This window comes from Pseudomassariella vexata (genome assembly GCF_002105095.1).
Source record: "Pseudomassariella vexata strain CBS 129021 chromosome Unknown BCR38scaffold_1, whole genome shotgun sequence".
Lineage (NCBI taxonomy): Eukaryota > Fungi > Ascomycota > Sordariomycetes > Amphisphaeriales > Pseudomassariaceae > Pseudomassariella > Pseudomassariella vexata.
Genome location: NW_024467956.1, coordinates 4269544 through 4286671, shown reverse-complemented (window position 1 = coordinate 4286671; position 17128 = coordinate 4269544). Strand labels below are relative to the sequence as shown.

The 17128-nt window shown below is 49.3% G+C and overlaps 6 protein-coding genes across 6 annotated transcripts; 3 read left to right on the top strand and 3 right to left on the bottom strand.

The window, feature by feature from the left end:
- Positions 1–2969: 2969 nt before the first annotated feature.
- Positions 2970–5106, bottom strand: BCR38DRAFT_418977 (uncharacterized protein). Its single transcript, XM_040859269.1, has 2 exons — positions 3398–5106; positions 2970–3343 (listed from the first exon to the last, which is right to left on the bottom strand). The coding sequence occupies exons 1-2, from the start codon at positions 4754–4756 to the stop codon at positions 3206–3208; spliced, it is 1497 nt and encodes a 498-aa protein (XP_040721718.1). The 5' UTR covers positions 4757–5106; the 3' UTR covers positions 2970–3205.
- Positions 5107–6991: 1885 nt separating this feature from the next.
- On the bottom strand, positions 6992–8722 carry BCR38DRAFT_494103 (P-loop containing nucleoside triphosphate hydrolase protein). The gene is made up of 3 exons (XM_040864714.1): positions 8484–8722; positions 8255–8429; positions 6992–8207 (listed from the first exon to the last, which is right to left on the bottom strand). Exons 2-3 carry the CDS (start codon positions 8256–8258, stop codon positions 7402–7404), a joined length of 810 nt encoding a protein of 269 aa, XP_040721717.1. The 5' UTR covers positions 8259–8429; positions 8484–8722; the 3' UTR covers positions 6992–7401.
- Positions 8177–9896, bottom strand: BCR38DRAFT_418974 (uncharacterized protein). Its single transcript, XM_040859268.1, has 7 exons — positions 9635–9896; positions 9350–9577; positions 9205–9281; positions 8851–9148; positions 8484–8783; positions 8255–8429; positions 8177–8199 (listed from the first exon to the last, which is right to left on the bottom strand). The coding sequence occupies exons 2-6, from the start codon at positions 9509–9511 to the stop codon at positions 8259–8261; spliced, it is 1008 nt and encodes a 335-aa protein (XP_040721716.1). The 5' UTR covers positions 9512–9577; positions 9635–9896; the 3' UTR covers positions 8177–8199; positions 8255–8258.
- Positions 9897–11404: 1508 nt separating this feature from the next.
- BCR38DRAFT_418973 (uncharacterized protein) lies at positions 11405–12745 on the top strand. The gene is made up of 5 exons (XM_040859267.1): positions 11405–11607; positions 11669–11888; positions 11938–12000; positions 12052–12114; positions 12163–12745. Exons 1-5 carry the CDS (start codon positions 11504–11506, stop codon positions 12454–12456), a joined length of 744 nt encoding a protein of 247 aa, XP_040721715.1. The 5' UTR covers positions 11405–11503; the 3' UTR covers positions 12457–12745.
- Positions 12746–14830: 2085 nt separating this feature from the next.
- BCR38DRAFT_323830 (ankyrin repeat-containing domain protein) lies at positions 14831–15436 on the top strand (the record flags this gene model as incomplete). Its single annotated transcript, XM_040854792.1, has 2 exons — positions 14831–15025; positions 15224–15436. Coding segments are annotated over 2 exons (408 nt in total), but the record flags the coding sequence as incomplete, so codon positions are not given.
- Positions 15437–15979: 543 nt separating this feature from the next.
- BCR38DRAFT_480585 (ankyrin repeat-containing domain protein) lies at positions 15980–17028 on the top strand (the record flags this gene model as incomplete). The annotated part of the gene is made up of 2 exons (XM_040863291.1): positions 15980–16906; positions 16960–17028. 2 exons carry the CDS (start codon positions 15980–15982, stop codon positions 17026–17028), a joined length of 996 nt encoding a protein of 331 aa, XP_040721713.1.
- Positions 17029–17128: the final 100 nt, after the last annotated feature.

Below are 17128 nucleotides of genomic sequence, written 5' to 3'. Positions count from 1 at the left end.
TAGCTACTTACTTATCCCCGTCTGTCTGTGTGCTGAATGCACCCATCCATAGCAGTTAATGCCACCATTTCCTTAATGTAGATAGCGGTCCAGTTGGACGAGAGGTGTGGTGACGCCATCTTCTGGACCTCCAAGAATAAGCAGCCAATGATTACTTCCTCAAACTCGAAGCTGCAATCTATGATTTGCAGTGATTGGCGTTTACGTAGGCCAATAAAAAATGGCACATCTCGAATCACTACACTACGTAGAGCGACGTTTCTGTAATTCCGGTCCTGAGTCTGCACTACTCGACAACCATGGGCAGGCTGAACCCCAATTGGCCTCATTTCCTGCTTCATCGCTGCCGGTTCTAGCTAAAAAAGTCAACCCGTGATGGGAATACGGAATATCCGCCCTACATGACACATCGCATGCATGTCTATTGTTCAGCTCGCCGATCTATTCTCTTCATTAGTAAGGAACAAGACCAGATGAGGCAGCTGTGTGCACATTTACGTAAATAAGTTAAAACTCAGTGTACTATTCAGGCAACTACTATCAAAAGTCATGAACAGATGCCACCGAAAATATCATTGAATGGTTATTTAGGCAACTGGTGTTCAGCAACGGCACTTTTTCTCGTTTAGTGGGCCACCCGCTATACCCGCCCTGGTGTAGGGCATCCCCGGGATCAGTCAATCACCTATATATAGAATCAGGTGCCACATAGCGAGCCGCCTTTGCGAATAATCAGCCACGTGACCAGCAATAGGGTTGGGTTATAGGTTAGACCGGCTGATATGAATTCATGGGGGTCCTTGCTAGCCTAACACACTCACACCTGCGACACGGTCTTTTAACGTTGCTGAATTTCAGAGACGTCGTAACGTCACCCACAGGTCAATGCCCCACACGGGTCTTTGCCCAACTTTTCACGACCTCCCAACCTTTAATCTTAGATAGATCAACAACAACCCGTATTCATCCAAGAAATTAATCAGAATTCTTTTCATTATCTGTTTCTACATCTGCCTGACAAGTTCGCGCATTATGTCCAGTTCCTCCGCAAATGCCACAGCGCCTAGCACCCGTTGCCCTCCTCCTTGTAGGACGACTACTTTCACCCTCTTCCTCACTTTCCAAACCCGTATCACCCCTAATAGCCCGTAGAACTTGTGCATCTTCTATATTAAGTGGCCCACCATACTGGATTTGCTTGTTTTTGGTTCTGCGACGTTTGCTTAGCACATGGTTAGTCTCACGAAGCTCTTCGTTCTCGCGACGCAAGATAACATTCTCTTGCATCATTGCATGCGTAGCCTTTGCAATCGAGTCAATTGAATGAATACTATGCGTCTGAGAGCTGTCTTGGTGCCTCTGAACGCTACTCTTAATCAACGTTGACTGCGATTCGGCTTCAAGGGTGGTAGTAGGTGTCTTAGAAGTCCAAATAGGGGGTAGGAGTTCTGGGTCGGCAGAGGGTGTACGCGCGACTTCTGCGATATCCAGGGCAGATATAATCCTGTCGGGGTCAAAAGGGACAATTCCAGCTGCTTCGAAACCAGATCTGATGTTTTGTTCAGTAAAAGCAGCGCCAAACGCCTCCAAAAAACCGGCAAGGAAATCCTCCTTCGCAACGTGGGTATGATGCCGTCGCATCAAACCCTCAACAAACACACCGTACGCCCGTTTCAAAACACTAAAAGGCACCAAGTCGAGAGGCTGGAGCTTATGGGACGAATGGGCAGGCATAGGAAGGGTAATGATGCCATGGTCCTTGCAGTATTGTTCGAAATCCATCGAGTGATGGCTTTCGTGACCGTCAAGGATCAGGAGGCGTTTGGCACCCTTCGTACAATCGCGTGTGTGCAAATCGAAGTGAGCTGCCCAGCTGAGACCAATATCATTCGTTGTCCATCCGTTGTGGGATAGATCAACGACCCAATTGCCCGGTAATGTGGGTGTCGCGATACCACGAAGCGAGGTGAACTTTGGCCGCGAAGATGATGTACGGCGGCACCGCCCAGCCTTGGTAATTGGCCGCCTGAATGACAGTAACCCATTCCCTATTGCCTTACTGGGCTTTCCTAGGCCTTCCACGTCTTTCGGTACTCGTAACGACCATGCCGGTTGAGATCATGCCCATTAAAAAGCCCGTCTCGTCAAAGTTGTAGATATCCTCCGGCTGGATGCCGTGCTTCGCTATTGTGTCCGCAACACGCTTAAAATAACCGCGATACGCGACAGGATCTTCGCAGAATGCCCGCTAGTAATCTATTCGACGATTTAAACGCGTCCGGAGGTCTGGTTGTCGCCGTACGAAGCTCGAGGCCCGGTTCTTGCCAACGGGTGACGCTTCGCGGTCGCGTCGGAGGATATTCGCCATTTCTTCAACGTATCGAAGCCGGGGAGGGAAAGTTCGCGAATCTAGCTCAATTACGCGTCGGGTAATCGTATTCTCTTCGGTTTCGGTCATTTTCCGTTTGGACATGTTAGTAATGTGTAATGGTTGTACGCCTTCGTAACGGCGCTTCAATGTCTTATGGTCGACTTTGAAGATTTTACCAAGCTTGTTCCAACTTAGTTGAGGATCGCGTCGTTTAGTTTGGATGGCTAATTGAAGATTAGCTTCACTAGATTTGCGTGCCATGTTGTGGAAGGGAAGAATTGTATAAGTAAAGATGGAAAGTCAAGATTTCTTGAAAAGTTGGGCAAAGACCCGTGTGGGGCAATGACCTGTGGGTGACGTTATATGATTGTGTTTTCCGTTTAGCGCGGACTTCAGGAACTGGGTTGAGGACATTGATCGTTCTATATCCAACGTACGCAGGGAGTATTTAGTTGTAGATGGTCAGTCTTGAGACTAAACTACTAAACCACGGCGTCGCCCATAAAAGCTCAAACCACCTCCACCTTTTGCTATTATAACAGGGTCAGGGATCCTAGAACGGGGTATCACACCGTCGAATTAGACACGCTCACTATAGTCCCAACCTGGAGACTGAATTACTGCACTTTGTATTTGCACTTCAAACACTATTTGTCAAAGCTTGCTCCGGCGAAGCCAACCCTTCTATCGAAGCAAACATGTGAAAGAAACAGAAAGGCCTTATACAGATCCTCAACCCCACGCGATGCTATTAAGTATACTCCCCAAATAACCCATCACGCAACACATATATGTACACAAATGTTTTAAGCTCATCAGCCGCCCGTGCCTGGATCACCTAGCTGTCCGGTTATCTGTCGCCTTCTCTTCTAAAAGTATCTTACGTAGCTTTGGAACCTTGCAACTCCTGTCGTGCGCGCCTCGCTTTGGTTTCACGCAGCATGCTGGTGGCTCGAGACCGTCCATATACTCCTGCAAGCTGGTCAGCCGGGACATGGGGATAGGACAAAGAGATGGATGGGTTACCTGAAGCAATTGTAGAAACCTCTTCCTGTCCTCGTCAGGCAACCACCTGAGTCCAACGACCATCCTCCTCCACATGCGAGCTGCTTGAATCATGCAGTTCGCGTACTCCATTGCGGGTTCTTCGTTTGTAATATTTGGGTGTTTTGTCTCGAGAACTGATAGCTCAGCGCTTTTCACTAAGCCTCGAGTATCAATGTGCATAGTCCCCGAGCAGAGGACGTTCGTCGGTGAGTAGGGCGCATGCAGCGTCCCCGGCGGTTGAATCAGTAGGCCGCCTCTCCTCAAATACAGTGCAGTCCACCGCCCTTCCTCTTGCACGTCCAGGTTCCCGTTCTCCGGCCCATCCCCTTTCTGACTTTGCATATCTTCATCGGATGTATTTCCATTGGTATATCCATTGTCCTTTCCGTTCCTGTTCCTATTCCCGTTCCCATTGCCAGTCTTATTTTGACTAAGAATGTACTCGTCGTGTTGTTCTATCCAGCTTTCCAGTGCCTGCGCACTGTTGCGTGAGTATATAGGCCAGAGCTTTTCCCCTGCCTGTACAGTAATAGTAGTGGTCACCCCGTGGTGATCGATGTGAGGTTCCGAAAAGACGCCCTTCTGACCACATATTTGGAACGACCAAGATAAATCGGCCGCTTTGGCCTTGACCTTATCGGCTCCCGTGACGTCGGGTAATGACCTAAGGTCTCGCATGAGCTTGAAGTCGCTCAACTCAGCCAGACATGGAGAAACTGGATTGTCGTCGCGGGAGCGAATCTCCAGCAAGTTGATGGGACCCATGGCCTTGTCAAAGACCTGGCGCTTGAACAATGCCTCGATGTCGTTTGGAGGCATCTTCTCCGGGAGTTGAAATTCATCGGTTGCCTGGGCAAAAGGGTTTGTAACGTCCATGGGCTGATCGAGGACTTTGACCCACGAGAAGAACTTCTCAAAAAGATCGCTGTCGCTGGGTTCGTTGCGGGTGCCGCCCTCGAACCAGCCGTGGGATATGTTCCATTCTGGAGGAACAAGGATAGGGACCCTGGGTGGGCCCAGGTCATCGATCAAGCTTCGGGCGTCCCGTGCGGTGCACAAGACATAATCGCCGCCAACCGAGTCAGCGGGGCCGATGGACTGCAGATTCTCTCGGTATTCGGCTGCAGTGATGGGAATGCCCGGCTCGCATTGGTCGAGCAGATCCAAATAGTCGGGTGCTTTGAGGCCGGCCCAGCTTCCCTCGGGGGCGACTTTCATGAGTTGGGAGACTCCGTCGACGGCAGTGCACAGGGCGTCGTGGGCGGCGGTGATGAGCCGGTTCTTCATCCATTCCCAGGCCAGAGTCTCGCGACCGAACGAGGCGATTGCTTCTTTCATTCCTGAGCTCTTCGGCGGCGTGGCGCGGCGACTGCCATGATGCTCATCTCCGCCTGCAGTTTGAAGTTGGTCGTGTGCCAGGCTGGCCAGTCTCAATTTCTGTCTCCGTCTCCGTCTCACTACTTTCTGGTGAGGGGCAGGGAAAAGTATCGTGACAACTCTGCGCCTTCTAGCACAGTACAGTCCTTTAAAATGCCGGTATCCTCTTCTTTGCAACTTTGGCGATTTTTTGAGCCTGTAATGGGACCTGCCACAGCGGTAGTCGGCGAGTTACGAAGGGTTATTGCTATTGCCTGCTTAGCCAGTCAGATGTCTCTGAAGGCCCGTGTTGTTGGTGAACACCTTTCGGCAATCGCGACCTAAGGTCCGTCCTGGAGCTGTCAACTTGGTTCGTGAGCGGGTTTTTCTCGGCCCAAGGAAATTCCGACCGAGCTGCCCTGTTGGAAACTTTGCCACTCTGGTCACAACTCGGTCGTTTAAGTCTCAAATCCACTGGTGGCATCCAAGCTCCAAACTCACGGGTATACAAACTGAAGATTCTGGTGAGTTTGTGTAAAGTAAAAAAGTGCCTCTCATTGAAACACCAGGGAATTCATGTCGATTCAACGCATCATTGCTGAAAACAGGATAATGTAACAAACACAGATCCACAAGCGTAACGCCGTAACGCTACTGAAAGCAGACATGACAAAGACCGCCTCAAACAAGACAGTAACTATCTAGGGTTTTACTCATCGCTGTTGTGATGATGAATGTTACATTACTTGAAAGCATCTAGGATATTATGCAGTTCCTATACACTCTACTTATTGGACCACTTCAGCGCAGAAACATATTTAGACATTGAAGTCTGCCACTGTCAAAGTTGATGATGCTCCAGCCACCACCGCCACGTTAGTAGTATAGTCTGACAATCGTCGCACCAGTAAAAATGATTTGTACCACAAAAATGCGAATGATCCTCAACGGATTTTTCCCCGTTGATTTCCTTTGTGGGTTAGGTGGCCGCTCATTCCGGATTGGTGCATTAGTTATTCGTCGTCATTGACTGTAGCACTTTTTTGCCCTAGTAAACGAGTTGAGACTCAGGCCTCTAAGACCAACGATTAATTTTGAAGAGCCCGGAGCAAGCTACGTAAACTTTTTAGAATAATTTGGTTCTAGTTTTGGCACAGAATGGGATTAATGCTGACACGACCGTCCCCCGAGCCGTATGTTGCGCTTCAACTGGTAATGCCTTTCTGCCTTTTAGTTAAGCAACTACTTCGAATAGCCTCTGTCACGACCTGGGTTGCATCGCATTGGTATAGACCTCGATTAGGTGCTATCGACGAAGATTCTACTCTAAGGAGCGAAGGAAAGAAGATGACAACTTAGGTTTGAGGGAGCGCGATTAAGTCATCCACGCTTGGCGGGGCTCCTACAAGGGTTATGATTGGCTTCCCATCTGACACTGCCACGGCAGGTGTTCCAGCTGTAAGTCACCTGGTTGTAGTGAGTCTGCGAGGGTTGACCGTCACAGCCTCCTCCTAGGTCTGCCGATATATCTGCTCGGCCTCCTCGTACTTCCCCTGGCTGTCCAGGACGAGTGCCAGGTTATTCGTGCTAGTAAGTGTAGAGGGATGCTCGCGGCCTAGCACCTTCTCCCTTAGCTCGAGGGTTTGCCGATATATCTGCTCGGCCTCCTTATATTTCCCAAGTATTGACGTGGGGTTAGGGTTTTGGGGTGCTCGTTTTCGTTTTTTCCGGTTTCAGACGAGTTATGTAAGCGCGTTCTTGAAGGGTATTTAAGACCTTATGTACATAGTCACTCTCTTGAGAAAAAGATAGGAATTCAAGCGGCCTTTTCCACAGTAATCTGAACCAATTTCTCTTTACTTGGACAGGCATTCAATGTCTGACGTACCTGTTGAAGTACTTTTGTTGCCCCTATAGATCTGATTGTGCCTGCTGAGGCCATTGTTCCCACCTTTCACCCGTTGATGTGATTGTTCAAGGACCTGTTGAGGTTCCTTTTCTTCCCCAGCCTGCTGAGGCTACAGTTGTTAGTACCTGTTGAGGTACTTGTCTTTCCCATCAGGGCAATGAGCTCTTGATCTTGTTATTTCTTTCCACCTCCCGGATAGTAAGGTCTTGTTGAGGATCTTGTTATTCGTTGCCATCATCTTACACCTTAAACCTGCGGGTAGTTTCACTGCCCGTCATCAGTATATAATTACTCTCCCCAATATTATATAGAAGAATTCCTTCAGATATCTTATTAGAACAGTCCTTTCGAAACTCTAGTACCGACTGCCCATGCGGTAGATACCTTATCCAGATCTCCCTATTATCGTACTTAGGGAAGGGGCATACCCTTGATAAGTATTTTATAACATACGTAGTCCATTCTTGCCACTCGCCTTTCACCTGTAGCCAGTTACGCGTAGCTAGTCGAACGAGCCGATGGATATCGAACGGCTCGGAGTCGCCCCGTTGGGTAATAAATGCATACCCTTTTAAAGTGCCGATAGCTTCGACTACTTTAGGATTATCCTCTCTTAGGGGAAGTAGAAATTCCGGAATGTCTTTCTCTGCGAGGAAGCATATAAATTTTAGGTACTTTGCTGCAAGTGGTTGATCCCGCGTAATGTGATCGAACAAAATTAGCAAGTTGTCGCTACCGGATTCTTTGTCACCTCGTAGCGTCCGCGATCCTGAAACTCCTCGCCGAGCAAATTAATTAAAATCTCGTTGCTCGATAGGCAATATTCAAGGTATTTTCCAGTCGATATCCCCGTTTTAGCTATAAATGCACAGGCCTGCTTAATAGCCAGGGGTAGATACGCCAGAAGTTTTAGTAGGGTTTCGGTGCTTTTAATATCTTGCGTCTGGTTCTCATTTAAGCCATTCCGTAGCATCTCAAGAGCTTCGGTCTTATTCATCTTCTCTACGATCACGATATTTCTCCAAACTATATCAAGCTCTACCGTAGCTTGGTGGTTTCGTGTCGTAAAAAGGATCGAGCCCTTCCAGTTGAACGGAAGAGAGCTAGAGAGTTCTTTTACTGACTTAAGATCATCAGCATTATTGATGATTAAAAGCCAGTTGCCAGCGCTCTCGTCTTCGAGGGCGGCCTTCACAAGGAGCTTGACGTCTACCTTGTCGTCGTCGAGCCCTTTGACATCGAGTGCTTTACCGATTTGGCGATAGGCGTTCTCAAAGCTGTTAATATCTACGGTCGGTACCCAGAAGATAGAGCAGTTGTCGTAGGCATCGCGAATACGATACGCCGCCTCGAGGGCTATCTGGGTTTTGCCAACGCCTCCAAGGCCCTCGATAGCAGTCCTCTGGCAGTCGTCCTTGTTCGTACCGGGGATTATTCTCTCAAGAAGCTGCTCCAAGGTAGATTCGCGCCCGGTGAAGGCCCCGTTCCGTCCAAATAAGCCAATATAGTGGGATTCCTGGATAACTTAGCTGTATTAGCTCCGCTTCGCTTCTAAATGACTCGAGACTTACTCATTTATCTTCGTTCAAGCACACTCTTCGCTTCTCTACACATCTTCTGTATCTCTTCTGAGACGCTTAAGAAGGAACGGTCATTTGGGCCTTCGAACTTGTTGAGATTGAAGTGATCCGTTTTAAGGAATACCCGAGCCCAGCCGGGTATGTGAGCAGATTCCTCTTCTACCACCTAGATGCGGCTAAGTCAGGGAGGTTCTTATACTTGTACATTAGGGCCACGTACCATTCTTCCAGCCAGTCCTGGTAGTTTAACCTTCTTTCCATAGTTGGAAACATATAACTCAATTAAGCAACATGTAGGTATGGCTAGCTTCCCCCGAAGCACGCCAAAATCGTGGACCTTGTCTTCTAGATGCTTTCCGTCTTGTTCTAGGTGAGAACCGGTTGGGTCCAAGATCCATGCAACCTTTTTGGCCAGACTCTGCATCTGTGTGCCCCTGAAAGGGGTACCGAGGGCAGCGAAACCGACCGTCTGTGTCGATAGGTACTTGAAATCTTCGGTACAGTCAGCGTATAGCAACGCCTATTATATTTCGAGGTCAGCACCATTTGAAACTGGAAAGGGACGCAGGGGTCTACGGTCGACTTACGTATAAGATGACCAAGCCGCAAAGGCTATGCCCTACGAAGATAATTGGACGGCGACGCGTGTTATCTTGACCGCGAAAGCGATGCAGTTCTGCCACCAATCCCTCACCGCAGAGCTGGAGGCGATTTTGTGGAGCGTCGGAGTGCCATCGTGAATCGTAGTTGTAGACTATAATTCGAGCATTAGGCACCACAATAGGAAGCATGTCCGGATCCTTTAACCAGTGAACAGGTTTAGCTCCATGTTTGGAGATCCACGACCAATCCACATTAGCCCCGAGACCATGGACAGCGACAACACTACGCGGACTTAGTAATCGGATCGACCGCGTATTAACAATTTGGGAAACACCTACTCCACCTCGACCTCTCGGGTGGTTGTAATACTCGGACTGGCATAGAGGACCTCCAGCGACGGTCGATTACGAGAAGTCTAGCCTATATCAGTATTATGCCATGTTGATAATTTGCTCACGGCGTGCGGACTAGATTCTAGCTTACTTGGTGACTTTGATCAGCCGGGATCTGCCGTCCTAAAGCAGATACCACTCTTTTATCGAACTTGTTCTTGAGCCATATGATCGTAGCGCCAAGGAGGACGAGGATCGTGACAGCAATGGACTGATCGATGGCCACGGGCGTCGGCAGGTGAGGAAAATCCATAGCCCAGTCGGAAGAAGAGGCTCGAATGCGGAATGTGCAATATGCGAGTCTCGGGACGCCGCTGTTCTGCCAGCTACGGTGTTAGCGGGGTTCTCATCAAAGTAGAAGCCTTCGTCAACCTACCGCAACACAATTGGCCAAGAGAGCAAGATGCTGCAGAATATGAGTAATTAACAAGCCCTAGTCGCCTTCAGAGTACGAAGTTGGTCTTGCCCCGGTCGGCGAAATGAACCAAGCTGACAAGGCCGCCACGCGTCAGCACGGTGCCTCTGTAGCCTATCATTGCCCTTGTTGGCTCGGCTGCCACAGCCCTGCGACTCGATGTATCGTCTGGCCGTTGAATATTTCTCAAATAGCAAGCTAGCTGATTGATATCTGGATTTTGGTTCAACGCGCAGAAGCATTGGACTTATTAACTCGTACAGTCGCTAAGACATGGGTTTGCCACCTTGCCCCGCACAGTCCTATTCGAGTCGGCTCCAAAACGGTTGCGTTATGGAGCCACTACGAAGCCAAGTACAGGCACCTCATGCCTGTGTCAGGGCTCGCCGGCCGTGCTAAATGGTAAACGCTCCCATACCGATCGCTCCTGCTCACGACGTACCGTACCGAGGCCGACGAGCTGGCCACTCCACAACTCGACGATATCACCTAGAGAAAAAAAGAGGTGGATGTATGAAGATTGCACATACTTCGGGCGTGGCTGTGGATAGTGGGACGGTCCATGCCGCCGCGCCCATTCCAATACCACCTAGTGCCTGTGGTAACAATAAGGGCCTTAAGTACAAAAAAGGGTGCGTCTTAGCTGCGCACATGAGTTAGTTGTTGATACACCAGAGGTTTGGATCCTGAAGTTCTAACAGTTAGCGGTTGCCAAGGTTCTGGTGCTCAAGATCCATCTATCATCAGTTAACTAGCTATCGTAGCGGTAAAACGGAGAAGACAGCCTTTGGGATTCGAAGGCTGGTGCTGCCATGGAATTACGTTAGACTCTACGTCCTGAATATTTAGAGCGATAATTAGTAAATGATTCGGCTCGTCATTACCGACGTAGCTACTCTGCAGAATAATTTACGACATACGGATATCCATAATCACTAGCTTAGAAAGGCCATAGATACTAAGTTGATTACTGTCGTCTATATATTTACTAAGGATATTCTTACTGACGGCTTGACCAAGGTGTTACTAGCTGAGAGTTTTGGGGAGTCTATAAGACGGGTCGGATTAGTTGTATTCTTGGAACTCCATATTTAACAGCTAACGCAGTCACCCGAAGGTGTGTGTTAGATACAAGGACCATGGTTAAATGGTCATTAGTGTAGAGTGGCTAAGATTAGCAGTCACTTGGACACGTAGCTCTTTGGAAGAACAGCTCAAGTAAAAACAGTACAGTACAACACATTTAACCATCATATGAAGATACGTCACTATCTGGCATTGAGTACATTCCACGTCCGTCAACTATTAGCTCAACTCGGATTTGACGACGAATAATAGCTTGGAAACACGATGCGAATCTACCAACGCATGTTTTCATCGTGTTAAGCTGCGACTTAAGAACCTTTATGAAATCTGTTAAATTTGGGATCGTTCTAGTAGTTATGGACCTGCGGTATCGTTTACGTTGTCAAACTAACCACTTTAAGTCGAACGCAGCAGAGCCCAGAAGAGAAACAACAACAAATGAGAAAAGAAAATAAAAGAAAATGTATTATTTGAATGGGATGGACCATTCAAACGATGCAATTGAAATCGATCGACGGAATATCACAGCGGTTCCCCAAACACGTGGGGGCAGACCAAAGCTGAAGATACTACTGCCCACGCTCCCTTCAGCTGGGGTTCATGGGTTCACAACAGGGGCGGTCTGACATGCGGCGGCGGTTGCTCATCGCCGGCTGCAGGTATTTGGAGAGCTTGCATCTCGTCAATTCAGCATTGAAAAGAAGCCCACACACGTGGTCTCAACCCACAGAGAATTTTCGCATCATGTCTCGCTTTTCGTCAGCCTCATCCGACGTATCGAGTCGGTCTGTTGGAAGCAGCTCTTCCTCAACAGGGATCGATGTACCCGACCTGTGTGAGGAGCTTGAGTATGCCCGCCCACGTAGTGCGACCCTTGACAACATTGACAACCACGACTGACAAGTGTAGCATTGTCTTTATCCATGGTCTTGCCGGTGAAGATTTTCCCACCTGGCAGCCTGAGAATGGTCGACACCTCAGCGATCTACTGCGTGGCCGTCTCCCGCAATACAGAAATGTAATCTTCTTCAAGTACAATCCCGACATTGTCTTTCGAAGGGACGTGTCGGAACACCATCTGGAGAATTGTGCAAACTCACTTCTCGAGCGGATCTTGAAATATTTAAGGGCACGTATTCATATGCTCCTGTGCAGATATAAATCCTAATCGTTCAAAGCGTGATAAAGTTGTTCCCATCGCCATCATCGCCCATGATCTGGGCGGTATCATCGCCAAAGAGGTAGGTGCCCCTTTCTGCTTTTTATAGCGTAGAGTGATGCTAAAAGCCCAGGCTTTGATGCGAGCGAGGCGCTCGGCCAAGTTTCGTCCCATAGAAATCTGCGTCCAACTCCTGGTGAGTTTTACCCATCATCTTGAGCCACCTTGCTGACGTGCAAGCGAGGTCTTTATTGGAACACCACATCGTGCCGGCCCTGATGACTACGATGATTTTGATTACGTCCTATGGAGATTCGACTTAAAATTACGCAAGACCCTCCAGAGAGGGCCGCTTACTGAGATCACCAACGGCACTTTGATGGACGATGTGACAAAATACTTTCGTCATTACGCATCTCAATATGCCATCCTGAACATTTACCGGCATGAGGATGCACAGCCCAATGCAGAGGATAATCCAGACCCGGTATATCCCGGTTACGTTTCGTATCTGGGGATGTCCATCACTCTACAATGATGGTGTAGCCAAAACTCCTAGTCTTCTTTGCTTACATGACCATTTAGGCATTCAAGAAAGAGATCGCCATGTTTGGCCTCCCCACCGAGAAGGGGTTGGCGCGACAACGACCTCACCTTGAACTATGCCACTTCTCGGCAGAGGACGAAGACCTTAAAATCTTGGCGAGGGCCATCAAGATATTCTTAAACCTCGCGCCTTCGACCGTTACTATGCGGGATATATTATACTCCTCCACGAGTTGGTGCCACAGTCCATTAAGCGAACTTTCAACCCGGCAATTGAGGACGAAAGCCATTCTTTTGACTGGATCCTGCACCATCCCATCTACGAGTCTTGGTCGAAAGATGACAAGCCAAGCATTTTGCATCTCAATGGCATGGAGGGTTCAGGAAAGACCAGCGTATCCAAATTCCTTGCATACAAGGTGCGTGAGAGACATGGGATGAACGACACGATTATTTCATACACTTCTTTCAACGGTACAGACGATCGCTGCAACAACCTTCATTTTCTCTTTTGCTCGACTCTCCTCCGACTCCTATTGGCCGACCCTGGCTTGTTTCGGTTTCTTGCCGACTTCGAGTCAGACATCGTTCCCCTGTATACCCCAGTTGAAAGTCGAGAGCCGGCCGTGTATCGCCACTGGCGACTATTGAGGACCATTTTGTCTTCCTGCAACGGAAAACAGTACCTATGTATCATCAACGCCTTACAGGATTGCCAATCTGATTATTCTGCTTTCATGGCGGATTTGTTGTCTCTTCTCGAGGTATCTTCCAACAATTTAAAGGTCATTATCACCAGTACCTTTGAGGACAACCAGCTTTCGATCCCACTTACCATCTCGTTGACCAAGGGAGAATCCATGAAAGAACACATGAGAACAAACGTGGCAGAGTTGGTGGCTGATCTTGTCAACGTTCGACCAGGGCTGAAGGAGTTCAAGGAAGAGATCGTATCGGGATTAGCTGACATTGTGGGGATTCGCTCGTGGCTCAGCAGACTGTGTCTCAAGTACTTGGAGATGGCCATGATGCAGACAACGCCAAGATCCGTTAGACACACGATAAAATCATTACAGCATCAGCCAGTGGAGACCACTCTGGATTACATGCTGGAAAGGCTCTCCGCAGAAAATCGCCATTGGGTCTTGGAGATGCTTGCCTGGGTTTTACACACCTTTCAGCCGCTTAGATTAGTGGAACTGTCTACTGCCATGGAGTTGACAGATGGCGCGACGGAAGGCGAACCGTCGGACGACTTCTACTCGCGCGACATTACCGCCGATATCAAGCGGACCGTGGACGGGATTTTGCACATACAGAACGATGAAGTGCTCATCAATCATCAACTTAGGAAAGCCGTGAGAAGCCATATCGAAATGGTTGACCGTTCGGGAATGCCCACTGGTGTCAACCATCTCACTATTGCGCAGTCATTTCTTGAGTATCTTGCCATCGAACGCATGGAGAGAGTGGTCGAGATTTGGAATCAACCAGCAAACCAGCCATGGTACTCATGGAAGGATGCCCTCTGTGCTTATGCCGCACGACATTGGCACACGCATCATCATCGGGCCGAGAACCTTTCCCAAGCTGCCACGCAGAGGGTATACGCGCGGCTGCACGATAGACCATGGCTGACAGCCTGGATGGCCGTTGATAAATGGTCACATAATTCTGTGCTCGAGGGGATGGACTCGACGTCCAGTGTGTCACAACTAAGTGCACATCTTGGTTTGAAGGACGTCCTAGAGCTGATGATAAATGACTCTGAGTATGAGAAGGATCCTGAAGACGCAATTATGTGTCTGAAACTAGCAGCTGAGGCAGGAAATTTGCATGTCATCCGGTTTCTTTTGTCGCTTCGCGAATATCAAGGCGGAGATATCTCTCAAGCACTATTAGGGGCGCTTGCTGGTAATCATGGGCCGGTCATCTCGGAGCTTATGCCACATTTCCGTGTGGAACATGATTGCAAAACTATGTCCGAGCTAATAGAGCAGGCCACATTTGCTCGGAAATGGGACATTGTGCGGATGATCCTGGACTCATTCGAGGGCCAGAGCTGCTCGCCACTTTACATGAAACCTGCGCTACGGGCAGCCATCATCATAGGCAGCGAGGAGATGGCGAGGACCTTCTTACATTTCGACCGAACTGCAACGAAAGAATCGCCGCCGTCTCCCAGTGAAGAAAAAGAAACGGAGCCGATTCCGTGGGACGTTTTGCACCTTGCCATCGTTCATGGCAATCCTTCTTTAATTTCGGTCCTATCGGACGATCACTGGGCGATAAACAGCCGGGACAAGGACTTACGGAGTCCGCTACACCTTGCTGTTGTCCTGGGCTATTCCGGCATCGTCGAGCAGCTGCTGGCTGTCGACGGCATTGACGTCAACGCTAAGGACAAGTATAAACAGACACCCCTACACGATGCTGCTCTCATGAGGCATAAAGAAATTGTCACGATTTTACTGGCACGCAAGGACATCAAAATTGACGAGAAGGACTTCTCCGGAAACACCCCCTTGATGGTCGCTGCGTTACGCTCACATCCGGAAATAGTGAAGCAGCTCCTGGATAATGGGGCTTCTCCCTCGAAGCGCAACAAGGGCCTCGCCTCGGTTCTACATATTGCCGTTCGTAATGGGAACCTAGAGATGGTCAAGTTACTAGCCACAGTGGAAAATCCCGAGTTAGAAGCCAGAACACGAGGGTCGATTACGCCTCTCCTCCTCAGTGCGAAACTTGGCCAGGTGGAGATATTAAAGTATTTGGCCGAACGCAATGCCAAGCTTGACATTACGGAACATAATGGGTTGACTCCCCTGCACTGGGCAGCCGCACAGGGGTTCGACGAAATGACCCGTTTCCTTTTGGACCACCATGCAGATCTCCATGCGCCCGACAGAAGCAACTTCCAACCTCTTCACCTCGCAGCTGAGGAGGGTCATCCAACAATGATCGAGATGCTACTCAATGCCGTTGTCAGTATTGAAATCAAGACCCCTCGATTCAAGACTCCATTCTTCATCGCTACGGAGAATGGGAACCAGGAGACGGTGAAGTATCTGATCGGTCGCGGGGCCAACGTGAGACAAACGGACTGGTTAAACAAGACGGCACTTGAAGTTGCCATCAGTTCAGGCTTTTCGGGTATTGCCGGGATGATACTGGATGCAACCGAGTCGCAGCCCGGCGGAGACGCGACACTAGACCGCGACCTCATCAACAGAGCCTTCCACATGGCCATTCAAACGAACCATTTGCCCCTCGTCCGCCGTCTGCTGCAAGCCAAAGCATAAATATCCAGTTTGGACCCGGATGGCGATACGGTCTTGTTTGGTGCTGTGTGTTCAAGGTCCATTGAACTCGTTCGCATATTGCTTGAAGCTGGCGCCGATGTGAATCAGCCCTGTGATGATAGGACACCGCTTCAATACTCCATTTTCTGCGCCTATCTCGAGATTGCGCACTTTCTCATAGAAAATGGAGCTGATTTACATACTTCTGTCAGAATGTCTGGCACTCCCCTATTCTGTGCGGCACGATATGGCAACCTAGATCTTGTCAAAACTCTACTGGGAAAAGGAGCAGATGCTAAGGTGCGAGGGTTCAATAACTCGGGCATTCTCTACGTGGTTGCCCTCGGCGTGACAAATGAGACCACAGCGATCATCGACTTCCTTGTTAAGGAGGGTGCCGACATCCGGGATCGTGGAGGGCTATGGGGATCCCCTTTAAACGCCGCTGTTGCAAGGCGCCATGAATATGATGGCCTCGATATCGTAAATCATCTAGTCAAGCTAGGTGTTTCGGTTGCCGACCAAGACGACCAAGGCCGCTGTGCAATCCACATCACAGCGACAAATGAAGGGACCCAGGAAAGCTTTGCCACGCTCCTAGAGAAGGACCCGGATGGTTTGACGCGTCATGATAAGCAAGGAAGGACAGTCGTACATCATGCGGCCACCTGGGGCAACATTAAAGCTTTGCGACATATAGTAGAGCTTGTCAACTTGGAAGATCGCATAAAGGAGATGTTTTCACAGCCGGATAACCACGGGTGGACGCCTCTTATGTGGGCCGGGAAACAAGAACACGATACCGTTGTCATGTTTCTTATGGATAACGGAGCCTCTAACGTATCAAGAGCGCATAATAACTGGACGGCGGACGATGTCGCCCGGTTCCATCGCCAGAAGAACGTGAACTCGCGAGTGGCGGCCGCGAGGAGACGACGCACCAGCAGACGCCGCACTGCTGCTTCTGCTAGCAGTTTTGATTCACTGAATTCGTACTACCTGTCCACTGACTCAATTCGTACCTCTGAGTCGAGCGCAGAGAGCGATATCGAGTCAGCCAGGAAGCTCCCGCTGTTTAAGGATGGCAAGCCTACTCGTGGGGGCACTCGCACGGCTTGGGCCTGTGATGGGTGTATAACCGTAAGTTGTCCATTTTCAAGTTTGGGCGTTTTATGGGGCTGACCAGTTGCCAGAGTGTATATGGCTCAGTGTCCAAGTGTCAGCAGTGTGAAAACTTCGACTTCTGCTTCAAATGTGCCTGAACTCAGGACATTACTCATCCTGGTCACACGTTTGTTATTCTTAATGAGCATGAGACGGTGGGTGAGATGCCGCCAGGTCCATCGACTCGAGCTGTGGTGG